The 20,929-nt window shown below is 46.6% G+C and overlaps 2 protein-coding genes across 28 annotated transcripts in view; one reads left to right on the top strand and one right to left on the bottom strand.

Moving 5' to 3' along the window:
- LOC109279056 (uncharacterized) overlaps positions 1 to 12,223 on the bottom strand; it is a 309,036-nt gene extending 296,813 nt beyond the window's left edge. For 6 of the 25 annotated variants that reach the window (XR_008420463.1, XR_008420462.1, XR_008420464.1 and 3 more), the window contains exon 1: positions 11,692 to 12,213. Coding sequence is in view for 14 of the 25 variants with exons in the window: in XM_019469807.2 (XP_019325352.2) it covers positions 11,692 to 12,061 (370 nt within the window). In the remaining 11 variants the exon portion in view is untranslated. Of the gene's footprint in view, positions 1 to 10,505; positions 10,997 to 11,687 lie in introns of those variants that run through there. The other 19 variants (XR_008420467.1, XM_053897786.1, XR_008420470.1 and 16 more) reach the window with 14 other exon arrangements.
- ADAMTS9 (ADAM metallopeptidase with thrombospondin type 1 motif 9) overlaps positions 9,291 to 20,929 on the top strand; it is a 161,907-nt gene continuing 150,268 nt past the window's right edge. For 2 of the 3 annotated variants that reach the window (XM_019469803.2, XM_019469801.2), the window contains exons 1-3: positions 9,292 to 9,437; positions 10,051 to 10,463; positions 15,349 to 15,511. In XM_019469803.2, the coding sequence (XP_019325348.2) occupies positions 9,323 to 9,437; positions 10,051 to 10,463; positions 15,349 to 15,511 (691 nt within the window). In that variant the 5' untranslated portion in view covers positions 9,292 to 9,322. Of the gene's footprint in view, positions 9,438 to 10,050; positions 10,464 to 15,348; positions 15,512 to 20,929 lie in introns of all 3 variants that reach the window. The other variant, XM_019469804.2, reaches the window with a different exon arrangement.

Here is a 20,929-nt window from a genome sequence, read left to right as displayed (position 1 = left end):
AGAGCTGTCATGGGCCAGTCTTGCATTTAGATGAATGAGTGGTTGAGGGTACTGGAAAGATCTTCTCCTCAATATCGCTTTGGCTTGATGTTCAGAATTTCATCACTTCTGACTCCCTGAACCAGACCCCCATTGGCCTCCTTCCCTAATTGGCCTGATATCTGAATTTCTACTAATGTCAATATTTCCACTCCTTCAGAATGTATTTCTAAGCATAAAAATGTATCCTGCATTAAGCTTACTAGATCATAAATACATATGACAGTCAGTATCATGGCATGGTTTAAGAGTTCAGGCCTTGAGATCAGAAAGCCTGGCTTTAAATCTCTACTCAGCTACTCACTAGCTGTGCAACCTTGGGTAAGTTACGTATCCCCTCTGTGCCTTCATTTCCTCCTCAGAAAAGGGGGCCTAACGGCCTTCCTGTTTCATTGGGTTGTCGGGAGAACTGAATACAGTAGTACCTACCGTACCTAGACATAGAAAGCAATTGGTAAGGTTTACCCTTATTATAATAAATAACATTAGGACAGACAGGACATTAAGCATTATCTGCAGAGGAAATTACTTTTTTGCATGTGTAAAAATCGCTTGCCACAGAAAAACAGGTTTTTTTCGATGTTTAGAGGGAAAATTATGTTTTGATTATGTCAGCATTCTGCCAGAAAAACACAAGGCCCAGGGTTCAAAAAAATGTTAAATCGGACTTATATGCTAGAACTGCTAATTTTAAGCGGAGTATGAGAAAGAGAGAGTAAGCTGTTTTAAAAAATGAAAATAATTTTAAACTTAAAAAAAAAATTTTTTTCAGATGTAGAGAGACAGAGTGCAAGCAGGGGACGGGGCAGAGAGAGAGAGGGAGACACAGAATCTGTGAGAGGCTCCCGGCTCCAAGCTGTCAGCACAGAGCCTGACATGGGACCTGAACCCATGAACTGTGAGATCATGACCTGAGGCCAGGTCGGACGCTCAACCGAATGAGCCACCCACGCACCCCAAAAATGAAAATAATTTTAAAAGAGCAAGGGGGCTAACAGCAAGGATAAGTGTGAAAAAAAATACATAGTCAAAGAAATATTATAGCACACGTGTGACTGATTTTCTTTCCCAGGAGGAGAAAGGCTTATGACCCGGTGAAGGGCAGTTAACAGGGAAAGGCGTGCTAGGTTACCACGACTGTTTTCTGTCTAACTGAATCAGAAATCACTCTTTCTAACTAGCAGAAGGGTTATCAGTTAATCAGTGAGGCCACCGATTTGAACAGAGATCACTTACTCTATGCCAGCCAATAAGCCAAGACTTTCATTGGTCAATTCACTGTCACACCATCCCTACAAGGCAGGTAACTGTAATGACCCTGTTTTTAGGATACAAAAAGAATATGGAAATTGCCACAGCATTGGTCTCTTGTCACGTTCGTGATCCTGAAGTTGCCATAGGGGAGAGTCTAGCTCTGAAAATTTCTACTCCGGAAAAAAGAAATCACGATAAGATTCTAATTAAAGCAAGACTTGCCTCTCACGAGTAATGATACCATAAAAAACCAGAGATTATGTCAGTCATTCCCAGGTGTGTGTGTGTGTGTGTGTGTGTGTGTGTGTGTGTGCGCGCGCGCGCGCACTGTGTATGAAAGAATGACTTTCGTTAATGAAGAGAAACAGTGGCTCTGAAAGCTGGAAATAATTTTGCAGAAATAGTTAATTCATTCATTTAAGAAATATTTATTAAGTGCCTGTTGCACACCACCAAGGGGATACCGTGATAAGAGAGACTGATCTGCTCCTTGCCCTCAGATAGTTGAAAGTCTACAGAGTATACCAAGCAACAACAATGAAAGAAAGCGTGAAACAAAGTAGGACAGGAGAATGTCAAGGTTCTGGGGGCATACAGCGTCCTGGTGCATCTCAAAATGCTGTAAGAGTTATCAGGTTCCATGCTCGCACATATATAACACCTGTTTATGTTGAATGTGCTCTTTCACAAGATGGTGACATTGTATTTGCACCCACTGTATTGCTTTTTGATTGGACTTCAGTTTAAAAGTGGTTTGGATCTGAGCTAGAAGTCCAGTTACTTCTGAATCATTTGTAGTTGAACCCAGATATGATGGCCAGGTTATGATGGCCAACCCGATCAGTTGAACCCAGGTATCATGGCCTCTTCTATAGGGTGTTAGAGGGAATGAAATAAGGATTTGAGGTCCACAGACTCTCCAGTGAAGATCAGTGGGATTCATTTCAGGCTCTAAAGCCTGAACAGTAGCAAAAGTATGGTCTTCTGGAATGACAAGTAAGCAAGGCACACTTGATGAGTGAACAACTTTGTAGAATTGCCATGAGCTAGCTGTATCTAGAGCCACATTAAAAATTGGAACTATGACTTTAAAAGTAGGCTTAAGAGAAGTTATTTAGGGGATGCCTGGGTGGCTCAGTAGTCCACCTGTGCAGCCTGCTTGGGATTCTGTCTCTCTCTGTCTCTCCCCCTCCCCTGTGTGCTCTCCATCTCTCAAAATAAAAGAGAGAGAGAGAGAGAGAGAGAGAGAGAGAGAGAGACGGAGGGAGAGAGAGAGAGACACTAAAGAGAAAAGTTCTAAAAGATCATATTCATCAGGCCAAGTATAAAGGCTGAATGATCAAGAACAATTAGGCAAACATCTTCATATTAGTAGACTTCTCCGGTTAATGGAGATCACAGGCTTTGGAGGTAGAATGACCACAGTTCAAATCCCTGTGCAGCTCACTCTAGCTCTTTAACGCTGGGTGAGTCACTTCACTTTCCTCTTACTTTCATCACATGTAAAATGGGGAGAGTCAAACCCAGCTGGCAGGACTGGCGATAAGGATTCATTAGCACAAAGTAGGGACTCGAGAATCTTGTGCTATTATTACTAACAGCTAAACTCCTCTAACTTTTGGTATACCATTGGTATACAATTATAACTTTCTCTACATTATCGTTTACTTGAAGTCAGTATTTGGAAGACTTCAAACAATACAGTAGTGTCCTTCACCCATGTGACAAGAAAAGAGGACCGTTTCTCCCCACCTCCACTAAGCAAGCATGAGACCGGATCAGAGAGGTTACTGCTCGAGGTCACAGAGCTGGGCCACTACCAGTTCTCTGCTTTGTGGGAGAGTCCGGTATAATCCAGTACCTTGGCTTATCTATTCCAGAAACCACCACTGCTGACCAGTCAGGAAACTATTCACTTTAATTCTGGCTCCTGGTCTCTCCCTATTATTCGGGTGTGGGTTTTCCCTTTCTGAGGAAATAGATGGCTGTACCTCTTATCTCCTTCCTGCTGTTTCCAGTGATGTTCTGCAAACACAGTCACTTGTGATGTCATGTCTCGTATTTCCGTTGGCCAGCTTCTCTCTCCCTAGTGATTAATGTCAATCATCACTCCCCTGGGATACAATTTTCATGGAGAATCAGCCAAAGAGGTCTGCCTCTTAACCTACAATAATGTTCAATTCCAGTAAAGCCTGGGAGAAGAAAATGGACCAAAAATTGTTTCTCCATTAACTCTAGGTGACCTCCCAAAACTCTGCTTCTTTTCAAGCAAACTTTTGCGATGGGCCAGTTTACCAAAGAATTCACTTTTCTCCCTGAGCTCAAGTCATTCTATATTCCTATTTATAAAACTATCCTCTAAACTGCACATGTGTGTGCTGTTATAAAATAAAGAATATATTCATTCATTTAATAAATACTTCTTGAGCATCTACTATGTGCCAGATTTGTTCTACATCCCAAGAAAAAAGTTGTGAAATATCAGTGAAATGAAAAAATCAGCTAAGATGATTATTATGAAATACTCAGCATTAGAATAGGAAGTTAGACAGGCAAAGAAAAATTATACAATCAAGGTACATTTGAGGAAACTCTCTACGTGGTATTAGCTGACGTCTCCCAAACCAAACCCCCAAAAACCCAGCCACACTTTTGATCAACCCTTCATTCATTATATATGATAGTGATTATGAACTTGGACTAAATTACTGGAACAGAATCTCAATCCTATCTCTCACTAGTTGAGGGACCTTTGTCCTTTGTCAAATTATTTAACCTTTTACTCCTCAATATCCTTATGTGTAAAATGAAATTACAGCCTCATATAGCTGTTGTTAAGAATTAAGTACTGTACAATTGTACATGGTCTGGCACGTGATAAGTACTCAATAAATGATGATGATGACTGATGATGATGATTTGGACCTGAATTATTTAGATAAATAGCTCATTGTCCTAAGGTAAGATTTCAAACATCTTCCTAAATTTTTTAAGCCTTGTTTATAGATATAAATTCAGAGGCAAGACAATACACTTGAGAAAGATTGAGCAGACTTGCTGAGGATAAGAAATTCAGAAACCCAGGCTCCTGATCACGTCACAAGGTCACCAAGAGATACTTTGTATTTTCCTTCCTTATCAGCTCTTGTTTGTGTCACGAGCAATTGTAAAGAACAGTAAACAGAGTTCATCTTTTAAAATCAAGTCCTAGGGGTGCCTGGGTGGCTCAGCTGGTTAAGCGTCTGACTTCAGCTCAGGTCATGATCTCACAGTCTGTGAGTTTGAGCCCCGAGTGGGGCTCTGTCCTGACAGCTCAGAGCCTAGAGCCTGCTTCGTGTTCTCTGTCTCCTTCTCTCTGCCCCTCCCCCGCTCATGCTGTCTCTCTCTGTCTCTCAAAAATAAAGAAACATTAAATAAAATTAAAAATAAATAAAAATAAAAAATAAAATCAAGTCATAGAAAGAAAGGTAAGGAGGGAGAAGACAGAGAGGAGACTTGTATCCCTACATAAAATAATTTCTACACGGGGCGCCTGGGTGGCTCAGTCGGTTGAGCATCCGACTTCGGCTCAGGTCATGATCTCACGGTCCGTTAGTTCGAGACCTGCGTCGGGCTCTGTGCTGACAGCTCAGAGCCTGGAGCCTGTTTCAGATTCTGTGTCTCCCTCTCTCTCAGACCCTCCCCCGTTCATGCTCTGTCTCTCTGTCTCAAAAATAAATAAACGTTAAAAAAAATTAAAAAAAAATAATTTCTACGCTGTCAGCTTATCTTTATGAGAAAGGTTCAAATTAAAAGGGAGAATATTTGTTTACTAGGAAATTTTGAAAAGTGCCATTGTTTTCTTTTATCCTTTGTAAACTTTATTCCTCTTACTGATGTATAATTTACATATAATAATATATTAGTTTCAGGTATTCAACAGAATGCTTTATTGTATGTATATATTATGAAATGATCAACACAGTAAGCCTAGTTAACATCCCTCCCCACTCAGAGTTACATTTTTTCCCCCTTGCGATGACCTTTAACACCTACTCTCAGCAAGTTTCAAATGTACAATACAGTACTAACTGTAGTCACCATGCGACATCACATCCCAAGACTTACTTATCTTACAACTGGAGCTTTGTATCTTTTGCCCACCTTTACCCATTTTGCCCACCTCCCTCCCCCACCTCTGGCAACCACCAGTCTGTTCTCTGTATCTATGAGTTCAGTTTTGTGGGTTTTTTTTTTTTTTTTTTTTAGATTCCACCCATAAGTGAGACCGTCTGGGATTTGTCTTCCTTTGTCCGACTTATCTCGCTTCGCAAAATGCCCTCAAGGTCTGTTCACGTTGCCACAAGCTTTCCTTCTTTTTTATGGCTGAACAGTATTCCATTGTATATGTACCACGGCCTCTTTAGGCATTCATCTATCAATGGACACAGGTTGCTTCCATATCTTGGCCATTAGTGGTAATACTGCAGGGAGTATGGGGGTGCAGGTAACTTTTCGGTTAGTGTTTTCAGGTCCTTCAGATGAATACCCAGAAGTGGAATTGCTCGATCCCTACTTCTATTTTTATTTATTTACTTTTTAATGTTTATTTTTGAGAGAGAGAGAGAGAGAGAGAGAGCAGGAGAGGGGCAGATACAGTGGGTAACAGAGGATCCAAAGTAGGCTCTGTTCTGAGAGTGGAGAGCCTGATGCAGGCCTCAGACTCACACACTGTGAGATCATGACCTGAGCTGAAGTCAGAGGCTTAAGTGACTGAGCCACCCAGGAGCCCCTATTTTTAATTTTTAATTTTTAAACTTTCCTATGGTGCTTCATGGCTACACCAATTTACACTCCCATGGTAACAGTGCACAAAGGTTCCCATTTTTCCATATCCTCCCCAAACTTGTTATTTATCTTTTTAATAAAAGCCATTTTAACATGTGTAAGGTGATACCTCACTGTGATTTTGATTTGCATTTCCCTGATGATTAGTGATGTTGAGCACATTTTCATGTACCTGCTGGCCATCTGTGTATCCTCTTTGGAAAAGTGTTTTTTAGATCCTCTAACCATTTTTTTACGCTTATTTATTTATTTTGAGAGAGAGAGATAGAGCATGTGAGTGGGGGAGGGGCAGAGAGAGTCGGAGAGAATTCCAAGCAGGCCCCACGCTGTCAGTGCAGGGCCTGATTCAGGGATTGAACTCACAAACCTTTTCTGAGATCATGACCTGATCATGATGAGATCACGACCTGAGCAGAAACCAAGAGCCAGATGCTTAACTGACTGAGCCACCCAGGCACCCCAGATACTCTGACCATTTTTTCATTGATGTTTTTTTCTTTTTGCTTTTGAGTTGTAGGAGCTCTTTATATTTTTTTGGATATTAACCCCATATCAAATATATATGATTTGCAAATATTTTCTCCCATTACATAGGTTGCCTGTTCACGTTGATGGTGTCCTTTGCTTGCAGAACCTTTTTAGTTTGATGTAGTCTTACTTGTTTATTTTTGCTTTTCTTGCCTTTGCCTTTGGTATCAAATCCAAAAAGTCATCATCAAGACCAACATCAAGGAGCTTACTCCCTGTTTCTTCTAGGACTTTTATGATTTCAGGTCTTAATACTCAAGCCTTTAATCCCTTTGTGTTGATTTTTGTGTATAATGCAAGATAAGGATTCACCTTCATTCTTTTGTGTGTGGCTGTCCAGTTTTCCCAGTATCACTATTGAAGAGATCATCCTTTCTCCACTGTATATTCTTGGCTCTTTGCCCTAAGTGAACTGACTATGAACATGGGTTTCATTTCTTTTCATTTATGTATGTGTAAAAGTACTATATTTTTGCGTCATTTTAAAGTAAAAGTTCTAGAATATTTTCCATTGAAATGAGCGAATAATTTGATTGTGTGGTATTTTTTTCCATTCCTTGCTAAATTTACAGCAACTCCCAGACACTGGGATTGCGAGGAATTTTCTTACATGATGAAAAGAAAGGTTGTGTATTAGGAGACTTATGTTTTAGTAAATTATTTTGAAGGTTTAAGAAAAAGATCTAAATGTCATCCTTTAAAACTGAGCATTTTACAGGTGTTTCTGTTTTCCCATCTTTATACTGTTTATACTTATTATGAATTCCGGTAATACAGTTGGAGAATGGCACCATTGGTCCATTCGGGTCAACAACTTTTTTAGGAAATTCCAGTCTTACCAAGTCATTTTTCCCTCTACAAGAGAAATATTTGCATTAATATTTCAAGAGTAGTGGATACTTGTAGCATTTTGCTATTTGGTCCCTGGTATTGGTAGCCTTTGTTTTTCCCATCCAGAGTGCCAGCCCAGCAAGCAACAGAAATCTCCACTTCTGGGACACTTGGGCAAATATACATTTATTGTATCTTTTACTGAAATTGCGATTTCCTTTCTCTTGAAATTAGCACACTCTAGCTAGCTTCTTCCTGAGGGCTGGTGAAGAAACACGTACTTCTAACCACCCAGGATTAAACAATTCCCTCTGTCTCTCCCCCCACCCGACTTGTCCCCTCACGCGCTCACATGCTCACACACACCCTCCCTGGGGTCTGGCTTGTCTAACTCCAAATTTGCCTCCCAAGGCAAAGGTAAGCATCTCCTCCTTGTCTTTGGCCAAAGTGAAGGAGAAATGATTGAGAAATCCCTCCCCAGACTGGTGCTTCCCACTCCCCGCCCCGTGCCCCGTCCCCCGCGCGGGTCCAGGACTCTCCCCGGGCACTCCACCCCCTACTGTCCTCTCCCCTGTATCTCTAAACCTAGGGGCAGTCTGGGCACCAAAGTCCCCGCCCCCTCTCGCGGCCAAGAGCAATTCTTAACCTTTTTTGGGCCGGGGACCTACAAAACGCGGTGGACCCTCTCCGGATGGGGGCAGAGACTGGGGACGGGGGGCGCGGAAAGGGCTTGAAAGCTTTGCAAAACTTTCGAAAGGACGGGGATCTGAAGCACACCCCCAACTGCCAGATTAAGAACCCCTGAATCTTAAGAATCTCTGAAACTCTTGACTTAGGGCGATTAAACCGAGAGTGGAGCTCAGATGCCACATTTAGTCCCTAGTGAGAGACTGTAGGAGGGCCGGGCGCTCCTGCTCGCGGCCACTTTCACTTGTAAGAAACCCAAAGAATGGGCTAGATGGGGGACAGAAATTCCCAAGGAGGGGACGAGAGAAGAGGGAGGCGTCTGTTGTAAAGACACGGAGGCAGAAGGGAGCCAAGGGAAGGGAGAAATTGGGGAAACTGGGGCACCGCGGGAGAACCGGGTACAGAGCCGGCGCGGCAGAGAGGCAAGGGCGAGGAAGACAAAACAGCTTCTGAAGGCAGAAATGGAGCAGAGACAGGAGAGGGGTCGAGAAACCGAGAGCGCCTGGAAAGGGAGAGAACTTTCTGTGCTCTCCGGCCCCGGGGCAGGGAGTCTCAGCAAAGCTGATGCCCGCGAGGCGGCGGGGAGCGCCAGCCGCTGGCCGCGAGCTCCCGGCGCCTCCGCCTCCTGCAGCCCGAGGCCGGCCGCGAGACTCGCACGGGCCGGCCGAGGAGAGGACTCCTCCGTCTGGAAGGAGGCGGTCCCCGCTCGCTGCGCTTTCCCCTCCCCTCTCCTCTTAGAGGCGGGCACCCGGGGTACTTGAGCGGCGGAGGACCCGCGGCCCCCCCGCCCCCGCCCCCCCCAGCCCCCCATTCAAGAAGCAGCTCCGCTATCCCCGCCAGCAAAGGGCGCCCGGCGCGCCTCGGAGCGCACGTTCCGCGCCTTCTCCTGCCCGCTCCTTGGACATTATGCGGCCGAGCAGTCGAGCCCCAGTCCTCCTCCTCTTGCTGCTCCTCCGGCTCCTCCTGCGGCCCGAGCGGCTCAGCTCTCGGCAGGCGGCGGCGTTGCGGCGAGACCTCAGCGACTCCTAAAGTCAAAAGTTGGCGGCGGGCGCCAGGCTCCGCGGGCTCACCGCGGCCGCTGCCTCGCGTCGCCGCCGCAGCCAGGGAGGGCAGGAGGGAGGGGGGTGGGAGCAACAGGGGAGGGGTGGGAAGCACCATGCAGTTTGTATCCTGGGCCACACTGCTAACGTTCCTGGTGCGGGACCTGGCCGAGATGGGGAGCCCAGACGCCGCGGCGGCCGTGCGCAAGGACAGGCTGCACCCGAGGCAAGGTAATGAGACTCCGGCCATCGCGACCCCTCCGCCCCAGTCGCCACCTCCCCAGCGTCTGCGCCCGACATCGGGCACCCCGCAGCGGAGGGCCTCTCTCTTTTTCCTAGAAAGAATTATCTCCGGCTTTGCTGCCTCTCCCTTCTTTAGGTCATTCCCAGCCAATTTCTAGAGAGAGCCACTGTAGAGTAGACTTGGTCTCCCCCACCCCGCTTTGCTGGTAGTTTGATCTTTCCCCTTCCCCACCTCCAGGGCCCAAACTATAGTTACTTAGTAACTGGGGGTAGCAGATACTGACTTGTTTTATTTTATTCAGATTATTTGTCAGAATACGAAATGTATCTTATGTATTTTGACTTGTTCATTGTCTGATTCCAAATGGTGTAGCCTCAGCGTCGAACACAGTTCCTGGCTATTCCTGGCACATAGTAGGTGCTCAGCAAATATTTGTGCACTGGCTGAGGGTGAAGGCGTGGGCTCAAATGGGCAAAAAAAAAATAACTGCTGGAAAATAACCCGGGACAAAGCCCCCCTCATGTTTAAACTAAAACTTGCGGGAAATTGGTTTGCAGAAAATTGAATTATTGCTTCATGTGTCTCTGCTTCTCCCTGCAGTGAAATTATTAGAGACCCTGAGCGAGTACGAAATCGCGTCTCCCATCCGAGTGAACGCTCTCGGAGAACCCGTTTCTACGAACGTGCACTTCAAAAGGAGGCGCCGGAGCATTAACGCTGCCTCTGACCCCTGGCCGGCCTCTGCCTCGTCTTCCTCCTCCTCCTCTACCTCCGACCAGGAGCATTACCGCCTCTCTGCCTTCGGCCAGCAATTTCTATTTAATCTCTCCGCCCATTCCGGATTTATCGCTCCACTGTTCACTGTCACCCTTCTCGGGACGCCCGGGGAGAACCAGACAAAGTTTTATTCTGAGGAGGAAGCGGAACTCAAGCACTGCTTCTACAAAGGCCATGTCAATACCAAGTCTACCAAGTCCCAGCACACGGCGGTCATCAGCCTCTGCTCAGGAATGGTGAGTTGGTGCCCGCTCCTCTCCCTCCCCTCCCGCCTCTTCACAAGTTTCTGGAAGACTTCACTGCTCTCTCTTCTAAGACCCTCACTGCGCCGAGTTTCCAGTCCGGCTCTAAATACCCGCTGGAAACTACTTTGCATCCAGCGGTTTGGATGACTAGCCCAGTGCGTGCGCTTACACTGGAGAGGAGCGCACGCATCCGCTCCCAGGGGTTCCGTGTGTCTTGGAGCTTTCTAGAGTCCGAACCGAGCTCCGCTGCTCCTTGCCCAGCGCTAGCAGGCGGCTTGGAAGTCGGTTTCCAAACTCCAGAGTTGCCTGCCCTTCCTTGTAGCAAACACAGCCGCCCAGGAGCGGAGCAGCTGAGCGCAGGCAGGACCCGACTCCTTATTGGCGCGTCTCGAGTCAGGGGTGTGGGCTGAGGATCCCCAGCCTCGGGTATGGGGAGTTCCTTCTGTGTGTCGTGGAGGGCGGTGCGTAATCTAGAGTCCCCGCGATCTCTCTGGGCCTCTTTTCACGCGCCAGGAACCCTGAGGCTGAAGAGGATTGACAGGGAACAGGTCCGTCCCAGGAACGGAAGGGTGGGCCAAGGACTCCGGAGGCGGGGAAGAGGGCGGAGCCTGCCCCGGACGCTTTGAATTAGGGTATAACTCGGAGTGGGGGTGTGGCGCAGTCCGACTCTGCACCCTGCTGGCGGGGTAGCCCCTAAGAAACAGAAATAGTGGGAGAGAGCCCGCAGAGGCTGCCCGGACGAGAGTTAGGTTCTTTTGGGTTTTCTGCCACCCATACGGGTTCCAGAGAGTCGAGAGACGGAGCCTACAACGCACGTTTCCCCTACAGAAGGAGAACGAGAAGGCGCGGGGCGGCCACCTCCCTGCGCTGCAAAATACGCACTTAGCAGGGTTTCCGAAAGGGTGCCTCGACCCCCTTTTGACCTCCCCTCCCCTCCCCACTTGCTCTCCAGTTGGTCCGATAAGGCATTCGCTTTCTTCCCCAGCACATTTGAAGACATGCTCTAAAGTTCTTACCCCAGCGAAAGTGATCCTTGACTTTCCCAAACGATGTGCGTTCCTAACACGCGCGTGTGACGCAGAAACTTTCCCGGGTCAGGCTCTCCCAGCGCACGGCGTTGTGCGCACTGCTCCCCCCCCCCCCCCCATGATGCGTTTACTCTTCCCCTGAGGACCCACATTCCCCATCACCTTTTCTAAGGGGAGCACGGGTAACTTACCGGGCCACTTGGCTGCCCCTGCCGAGCGCTGTCGTTGGTGGATCCTGCGTCCCCGGTTGGGGATGTCGCATCTGTCTCCACTGCTCAACGGAAGGGTCCGGTGGGGGAACGAGGCAAGCTTGAAGAGTAGGACTGGGAAGGTTTTAGCCTGCTGGGATACGAGCACAACGATGAGCCCCTCCAGCCCCCAGCAAAGCGCCAGGAGCTGCCGCTCGGCTCGTTGTTGAGATTGTTTGGGGGTGGGCGGAGACGGCAGTTTGACGCGCGGGGGGGTAAGGGGGTGCTGCCGTGAGTCATCGCCGCCCCAAGACCTAGGGCCAAAGCGCAGGAATCCTAACATTCTGCCGAAGGTTATGGCTGGGGTGGGCATAAACCAGGCACTGGAACCCAGGTTATCAGAACACCCCTAGATCCGAAGGTTGTAAACACCAATTCCAGAACTTTAGGAATGGTGCTGAGTATGTACGTAAAGTTTGTAAACAACCTTCACTCCTCCTCCCTCCCCGCCTCCACACCCCGCGGAGTGGCCCCAGCAGTTGTATAAATACTTTGCTGTGCAGGACCTTAATTTCTGTTGCCAATTTTAGGTGGTATCTCGCACGTAGAACGGCAAGTGGTAACTCTCTTAGGGAACTGAGGGCCGGCCGGGACTTTAGAATGATTGTATAGACCGTGACAAACCCATGTATATTGCATTTAATTTGCAATCTGCCTTTCTGGGGAGGGAAAGGTCCAGAACACGTCTTAAGGATAGGTGCACTGGCTGTTTCAGTGATTAACCTAGCTCCAAAAACCTCATCCCTCTGTCTCCCTTCTCGAATTTATCTTTCCTCCCAAGACTTCCCATTACCGTTTCTGCACCGGAAGTATCATGGCGTTCCTAGTGGAAATATTTCCACCCGGGAATTCCTTCACTCTTTAGAATGAACCACGCCAATCTACTCCCCCTCCCCTCAACCCGGAACACACACACACACACACACACACACACACACACACACACACACACACACCCTACCAGTCGGTTATCAGTTTTCCTGAATTCCATCTCAGATGTGTCTCTCACTGGTCTGAACAGGCCCTATCCTAATTCTAGACCTCTTTCACTTCTCTGCCCCTCGCTCTTTTAGGACTGTTGTCTCAGAAATGTTTCCATGTGGTCTCTCCTCCTCCAGTCTTCCCTCTCTAATCCCTGCCAAACACCGCTAACAGATTAAGGGTGACTAGGTGTAAGATCACATTACTCCTCTGTTCACTCACTCTACATAGCTCCCCATTGCTTAGTGAACAACTACTGACTTCATCATCTGACACTTGAGACCATTTACGGCATCCCTCCTCATGCCTTGCACATCTACCCGCCAGGCTCATCTCTCAGGCTTTCCTCCACAAATTCTGGGTATCGGGCAATCTGCTTTTGCAGATTTTCTCAGAGTTTCTCTCCCACCCCAGTCCTACCTCATTGCCTTTGGGTCTCTGGGTGTACTCGGTCATGTCCCCCAGCATCACATGCTCAGATCCTACCCTTCTTTTAAAGTAACTTACACAGCTTTTTCCCCGGGAAACCTTGTCCTTCAGCCACTGTTCTCTTTCCCTCTTCACCTGCACACACACTTATCTGTACCTCTCTTATGATGCTGAGTATGCTCTCTCTTGTGTTGTGGTTCTTGGTACACATGATCTATCCCCTTCCTCCTTCGCAGCAGGGACAACATCGGTGCCTTTCTCTCCCCTGTTGGAGCCTTGTATATTGTAGGTACTTAGTACGTATGTTTGAATAAATGGTCACTTTAACCAAGAAAGGACTACTCTTTGATCAAACATTCTTCTCTGAATCGACAACAAAATTAATTTGACCTCGTAAGGATGACATTTATTGGACTCTTATGTGTCTTGCACTGTAATAAGTACTTTTTGTATGCATCATCTCATCCCATCCAAATCCTCATAACAGCCCAGTTCTGAAAACAACCAATTTTACAGATGAGGAAGGACACTGAGGCTTTGAGAGTTGGAGGCTTGCCCGAGGTCTCCTACGTACTAAGTGACAGAGTTGGGGTTCCCACCTTATCTTTCTGACCCATGCTCCTAACCATGGGCCAGAGACTGAATCTCTGTTCCTAAAAAGACTTTCAAAATTCTTTTTTTTTTTTTTACTAAAGTTTATTTATTTTAAGAGAGACAAGGTACAAGTGGGTGAGGAGTAGAGAGAGACAGAGAGAGAGAGAGAGAGAGAGAGAGAGAGAGAGAATCCCAAGCAGGCTCCGTGCTGTCAGCGCAAAGTCCTAGGCAGGGCTCAATCTCACAAGATCATGTGAGACTGTGACCTGAGCCAAAATCAGGAGTCGGACACTTAACCGACTGAGCCACCCAGACGCCCCTCAAAGTTCTTTCCAAAAAGGTACTGGACTAAACTCCAAATACCTGAGTTCTAGATTCAGCATTGGACACTGTTAAGATTCAACCTGAAGCACGATTCAGCTGCTTCTGTATCACTGAAGAGGGACTTTAGACAAGTCACTTCCTCCCTCTGGGTCTTCATTTCCTCTTTTCTAATCAAAGGTGTCAGATCACATGAGCTCCCAAGTTCTTTCTTAGTCTTTATGACCTGTCTCTGGTAGGTTTCATGTGTTATAGTAAGCTTCCTGCTGTGTGCTCAGAGAACACAAGAGTTGTTTATATATATTTTTAATGTTTATTTTTTTGTGAGAGAGAGAGAGAGAGAGAATGAGTGGGGAACAGGGAGAGAGAGAGAGGGAGACACAGAATTCGAAGCCGGCTCGAGACTCTGAGCTGTTAGCACAGAACCCCACTCAAGGCTCGAACTCCTGAACTGAGAGATCATGACCTGAGCTGAAACCAAGAGTCAGACGCTCAAGGGACTGAGCCACCCAGGTGCCCCACACACATTCTGTCCTGGCGGTTAGAGGCTAACACAGCAACACAAAAAGCCACTAAGGTGTTACAGTTCCTTACAAAGGGTCCTTTTGCTAAGCACTTTCCATGCATTTTCCCATTTATTCTGCACAGTAAGGCTTTACAGTATGTATTTTTATCACCAATGGATGAACAAGGAAGCTGAAACTCAGAGCGATTAAGGAACTTGCCCAGGGTGGATGGGTGAGTGGCAGGGTTGGGAACCTAAGGCATCCTGACTCCAGGCCTTGCACCATTTCACTCCCTATTGCACAGGGAGGGGGTGCAGAGACGCTCATGTGCCAATGTCGCAGGCAGCACCACGTGGAGTGCCTGTGATCAGTATATGCTCTCTGAATTTGAATTAATGATAAGGCCTCCACAGGTCAGCTTTTCCCTGGGAAGCTCACACTTTTCCCTAAGTTTCCGGGCTATCTTAACACAAAGAAGAATGCTCTCTTTCCTTTAAAAGTGAGTGTGATGAGAATTTGAGCACCAGGGAAGGATTTCTTAGAAACAGATTTGGAGAGCAGTTGTCAAATGAAGAAGGTACGGGCCTGGCCTGGCGGATTGAAAATAAACTGCTTCTCCAAATATGTCGGCAGCAAGTTCCATTCGAGCAGCCCTCACGGGGAAGGGATTGGGTGAAACGGCACCTTGTCTACTTGACAATGTTCCTTTTTTTTCCCTCCTTGTGGTTGAGTTATATTAAATCAACCTCTCCCCTCTCTTCATTTGCAGCTGGGCACATTCCGGTCCCATGATGGGGATTATTTTATTGAACCACTGCTGTCCATTGATGAACAAGAAGACGAAGAGGAACAAAACAAACCCCACATTATCTATAGGCACAGCATCCTGCACGGAGAGCCCTCAACAGGAAGGCAGGCGTGTGACACCTCAGGTATTTCCTTCTCACTTAAGCAGAGATCCCAGCTCTGCGAGATGGGTTAGTGGCCACACTACAAACACGTAGCTCTTTGACAGGCTGCGAAGTGCTACCACGTACGTTGTCTTGGATTCAGTCTTCAAGCGAGGTACGTATAGCCCCATGGCACAGGTGTGGAAGCTGAAAAGAGGTTTAGTAAGTTGTCCAAGGTAGCACAGCTGGGAACTCACCAAGTTCGGGTACAAGCTCAACTAGCTTCAAGCTCTCTGTGGGCAAAGCTGCCTCTCGTTGAAGTTGCTGATTTTTAGGATCAAGCGTTAGTAACGTCTTCAGGCTCTTGCGGCCATATCCTCAATCAGCCATCGCTCGTGTTCCCCGGGTGTTCTGGTGTTTTCTGTTCATGAGGGATTTGTGTTTTTTTTTTTTTTAACCATGTAGGGTTATGAAAAGTGAAAAAGTCTCACAAATGGAACTCCGAAAAACCTCTGTGTGTTTATAGGAATTTTTCCCATCAACTTCGGTTTTCGCCGTTGCTCTGTGACTTTGGGAAATAAACAAATGGAAGTGTAGATGGCATTTCTGGGTTTGTGTCAAATGCGTATCCGCCCACCCCTAGACTCCTGCCCATGCTGGACAGTTTCCTTGAGGCTTTGCGCTAATGTGCCTGGCCATTGTCAGACATGTGTCATTCTGGGCACCTTGAAAAACTTATGCTTGTGTGTGTTGCTCAGTCTCTAGCCATGAGGCAACTCTTCACCCTCTTTGAAGCCTGGTCACTTTCTCAGCTTATCACTAAAGATCGTCCTTCAGGGGCGCCTGGGTGGCTCAGTCGGTTAAGCGTCCGACTTTGGCTCAGGTCATGATCTTGCGGTCTGTGAGTTCGAGCCCTGCGTCAGGCCCTGTGCTAACCACTCACAGCCTGGAGCCTGTTTCAGATTCTGTGTTTCCCTCTCTCTGACCCTCCCCTGTTCATGCTCTGTCTCTCTCTGTCTCAAAAATAAATAAACGTTAAAAAAAAAATTTTAAAAAAAAGATCGTCCTTCAGTTTGATCCTGTTTTAGGATGTTTGTTAAAATACTCTTTTTGTTGTTGTTCTTCCGACTTTCTGTTTCTAAAACTTTATCCTTCTTCCTCTTCTTTATTTTTTAAAAGTTGCTTCTCTAAATCATATAACCTCCCAGGGTCTTTCTGGCATCTCCGAAATAGAGCTCAAAACCGGCAGGGGGTTCCCAAAATGCTTCCCAAGTGAGTCCTTATCTCATCCTATATCTGTATCAGGTTCTTCCGCTGTGACACGGTGGTATCCTATTGCGTCCTGGAATTGTGATTTCTAAAGTGAAATCTTTCAGTGAAAGATAACATTGGCTCCTTATGACCTGGAGTAGTCAAGTCATAAGTTGTGTGGTGTGGTAGCTCATGTCGCACCGTGTTCCCACTGCCAGGGCTAAATGGAATCTAAGTGAAATAGCATGTCAGTTAGACTCACTGGAGAGCCAGGGCGAGGGAGAGCCGGTTGAAGGAGTGGTGTGCTCAGAAAAAATAGTGCCAGCAACTTGCGCCCTTCCTAGCTTTAGCCGCAAGGCTAAACTTTAGCAGCAAGATGTCGTCCATTAACTTTAGCAGCAAGATGTCGTCCCGTTGTTTGGACCCCGCTCGTAAGAACAGTGTCCTTTGCTTCTTGACTTCCCATATCAGAATTAGCAAGTGTTCATCTTATATATGTATACAAACCTATATATAGCGTGTGATAGAGAGGAAAGATGTGATTCCTCCCCTTTTATCTTACTAATATATGTTTGAAAGATACCCAACTGGTATGTTCATTGATCTGTTTATTGAACAGTGGCACCTGGTGACATTCTTCTGCCCTAAAGTGGCAGCAAACCAAGATTTAAAACAAAACAAAACCAACAAACAAAAGCCTTTCGGCTCTGAAGGTCCTATTCTGCACTGGCATTGTGCAAAGCCCTTTCCCTTCACGACTTCCCTGAATCCTTACCACAACCCTGTGGGGCGGGTGCCATTCTTACCCCCATCGTACCTGGCAGAGGAGCAGAGACGAAGCAACTTGGGTCAGGTCTCACAGCTACTTCATCATGACAGCCCATGTGTCTTATCCCGTGACCCATTTTGTCTGTGCACGTGTGTGTGTGTGTGTGTGTGTGTGTGTGTGTGCGTGCGTGCGCGCGTTGGCTGTGACAGAAAGAGAGAGAAGTCTTACTTGACGCTCTCACTCAGAAAACCCTCAGAGTTCGTTTTTTAAAAGTTAATTACCTGAGTCAACGGACATTTGGTTTCCTGGGCTAGAGGACGAGTCATTGTCAAGTCCTGTTGAAAACAGAACGGGGGACTCTCGAAAGGTGCAGATGGAGGACAAGGGAAGATGCCTCAAGTTTTCACAGGAGTTATTTGCGTTCTAGTCATTATGGGTTTGGCGGCCTCTGTGTGCCACCATCCAAATCACTGGTGCCAACTTAGTGTTCCTTCTGGTTTGTCCTTGCCAGGGACCAATATGGCTGCCTTTCCTTCACTCCTGATGAATCAGGAGCCCAGCAGTTTGATCGGCTCTTCCAAATGTGGCTGCTGGACTGGTTGCTGCCATTCTGGTTTCTCTCTTCCAGCTGCTTCTGCAACCCTTGTTTGAATACAGATGCATGAGGCTCAGAACAGTTGGAGAGAACTTCGGAATATGGCACAATTCACCAGCAGCCATTAGAGGAACAGAGTGGCAGGTCTTGGAAACCTTCAAAACCAGGTAGCCTGTGCACAGGGAGTGAAAGTAGGTGGGGGGTGGGAGAAGCCTCTCTGGTCGGAGCAGAAAATATCCTCTACCAGTGTCAATCCATTCACCTGTAGGGATTTCTCCCCAGAGCAGTGGTTGGTAGCCCAGAGTAAACTTTAGAAGTATCCTGGGAACCTCAAACAAACGCAGATTCTTTAAAACAACAGCAACAACAATAAAACCAACCTCTGTCTCGGGCTGGTGAGAAGGAGCAAGAAACCTGGGATTTACCGAGTGCTCTACGGGACCCAGAAGTTCAGATAAACGTGAGAGTTCGTGCTAACGTGGGATTTAAGGCAATAACCACTATCCCTTGCTTGCCACTTGCTTTTGGACCTGGGGTTCTTTTGTTCTGTTTTGTTTTCATGGTGACCCACTTTAGTGTCTACTTTTGAGAAGGGGAGAGAGAGAGCGCTCATGCCGGTGGGGGAGAGGTGCTTGCAAGCCAGGGAGGGGCAGAGAGAAAGACAGAGACAGGATCTGAAGCAGGTCTGTGACAGCAGAGAGCCCGACATGGGGCTCAAGCTCATGAACCTTGAGCTCCTGACCTGAGCTGAAGTCGGATGCTCAACCAACTGAGCCCCCCAGGCACCCTTGGTGTTCTTCATCACTGCTTTCTAATTCTTCTCTTAGGATGACAGAAGATTTTCTGGAGGAAAATTTAAATTGTTAGCTCTAGGCCAACAAACGAATATTCTGTACAGATGAGTAAACTGTAGTCCTGGGATGTTAAGTTACTTATTTCTAGGAGTGATACTCTATACATTCAGCACCAGCCCCTCAGAATTTAAGATAGCCCTAGCCTTGGAGCAGGCTCCTGGAAGTCCCCTGCTGAGCTGGGCCTTAACCCTTTAGTTGCTGGCTGCTGGGAGTCTGCCCAGGGCCAGGCACTGTGGCTGTCACACTGCTCCCTACAGATGGATTGTGAGTCCTGTTCATGTCTGATTCTTGATGTATATCTGATTTTCAAGGAACAGATTCTGAGATAAATTATGTTAAAAAGACACGTGCAGAAGGGAGTCTTATGTAGTGAAAATTTCATGGGTTCAGATGGGAGTCAACAACTTAATTTATTCATTCATGTGTGCATTCAGCCTCAACGTATTTACTAACCCCTCTGTGCCATGAGGATAAAACCAGGAACCATCTTTATTCCAGTCAGCCGTGTGACCTCCAGCATATTTAGAGCATAAAGTAAGAATAACACATACCTTTCAAGGGTGTAGTTAGGACTAAATGAGTATGAAATAATGAAAGCTCCCAGGACAGTGTTTAGCAGATGGTAGGCAATCACTGAATGGTGGGCTAGAAAGAAGAATCATGAAAATAGAAATTGAAACAACACAGCAAGGAAAGGAAAACTCAAAATACCAAAACCCAGAGCTAATCGGGTTCCCGTGATTAAGCTTAGAGCTTCTTGGTAACCAGGTCATAAAGGGCTTATGGGACTTGCCCAAGGTCACCCTGCCAGCAAGTGGCCAGCAAGGCCGAGAGCCCTTTCTCTCAGCTTCTTTTTTTTCTGTACCTAATGCAGCATTGTAAAAACTCATCTCTTGCAAGTTCCTCTCGGCCTGGTGGCTGCCCTTGCGAGAATGTCTCTGTTGTGGCATCATTGGTTATGTCTGTGTGTATACGTTTGGGCCAGTTGAGTGTGTCTGGATTTATCTGTGATTGTCATCCTGTTTGTAAGTTGCTCAGGCTTCCGCATGGGCTGTGGGCATCTTCTGCCTCCTGTGGCATGCCCTTGTCATTTCAGGGTCCCCTACGCAGCGGGTCCTCAGTAGGGTTCATCGAGCTGACGGCCTGTGTGCCCCCACACACCAGGGGGACCAAGTGGCAAGCTCAGGGGAGCCATTCAGGAGCTTATTGCCTTTTACAAGCCGCTTCCTGCTGATCCTTCACGTGGCTTTTCCAGATGAAACCCCAAATTCTGTCTCACGGACACTCTGCGTTTGACTCTGAATTTTGCACAAGAGGATTTAGTTGCTCTTATCAGTGAGACAGACGTGCTTCCTGGTAGATGAGAGAGAGAGAAAGGCGGGGGAGAAGGCCGACACAAGGCTGTTTCGTTTGCCTGGGCCTAAACGACAGTGTTTTTCCGTTATTAGAATACCTCTCTCGCCCTCCCATCTCGGCAAGCCTGCTTTTGTTTTGTTTTATTTAAGGAATTTAAGAATTATATACTCGTTGACCCATCGATGCCACTTCTAAGGAAACAATTGGACAATTGTGTATGGATGTTTGTGGGAGAATACTTAGTATGGTGTTGTTTATTATAGCAGCAGGATGGAAAACCCTAAGTGCCTCTCAGTCGGAGGATAGATCAAATATTCATGAGGTATACATTTCATGGATTCCTATGCAGCCATCAGAAATAAGCATACAGATTTATGTTAACAAATACACACACACACACACACATATATATGTATGTGTATAGGTATATATATGTATGTATATATATGTATATATGTATATGTGTATATATACATATATACATATAGTGAACAAGCAGATGATAAGTTAGTGGGTATGGTATGATCTCATTTTTTTAAAACGGCAACAGTGTGGTGGTATATGTGTGTATTGAGAAAAATCTGAAGCAGTATGCACAGACTTTTTTTTTTAATGTTTACTTATCTTTGAGAGAG

Source organism: Panthera pardus, unplaced genomic scaffold (genome assembly GCF_024362965.1).
Source record: "Panthera pardus isolate Hobbes unplaced genomic scaffold, ASM2436296v1 HiC_scaffold_8, whole genome shotgun sequence".
Taxonomy (NCBI): Eukaryota; Metazoa; Chordata; class Mammalia; order Carnivora; family Felidae; genus Panthera; species Panthera pardus.
This window is presented reverse-complemented; position numbering and strand designations above follow the sequence as displayed.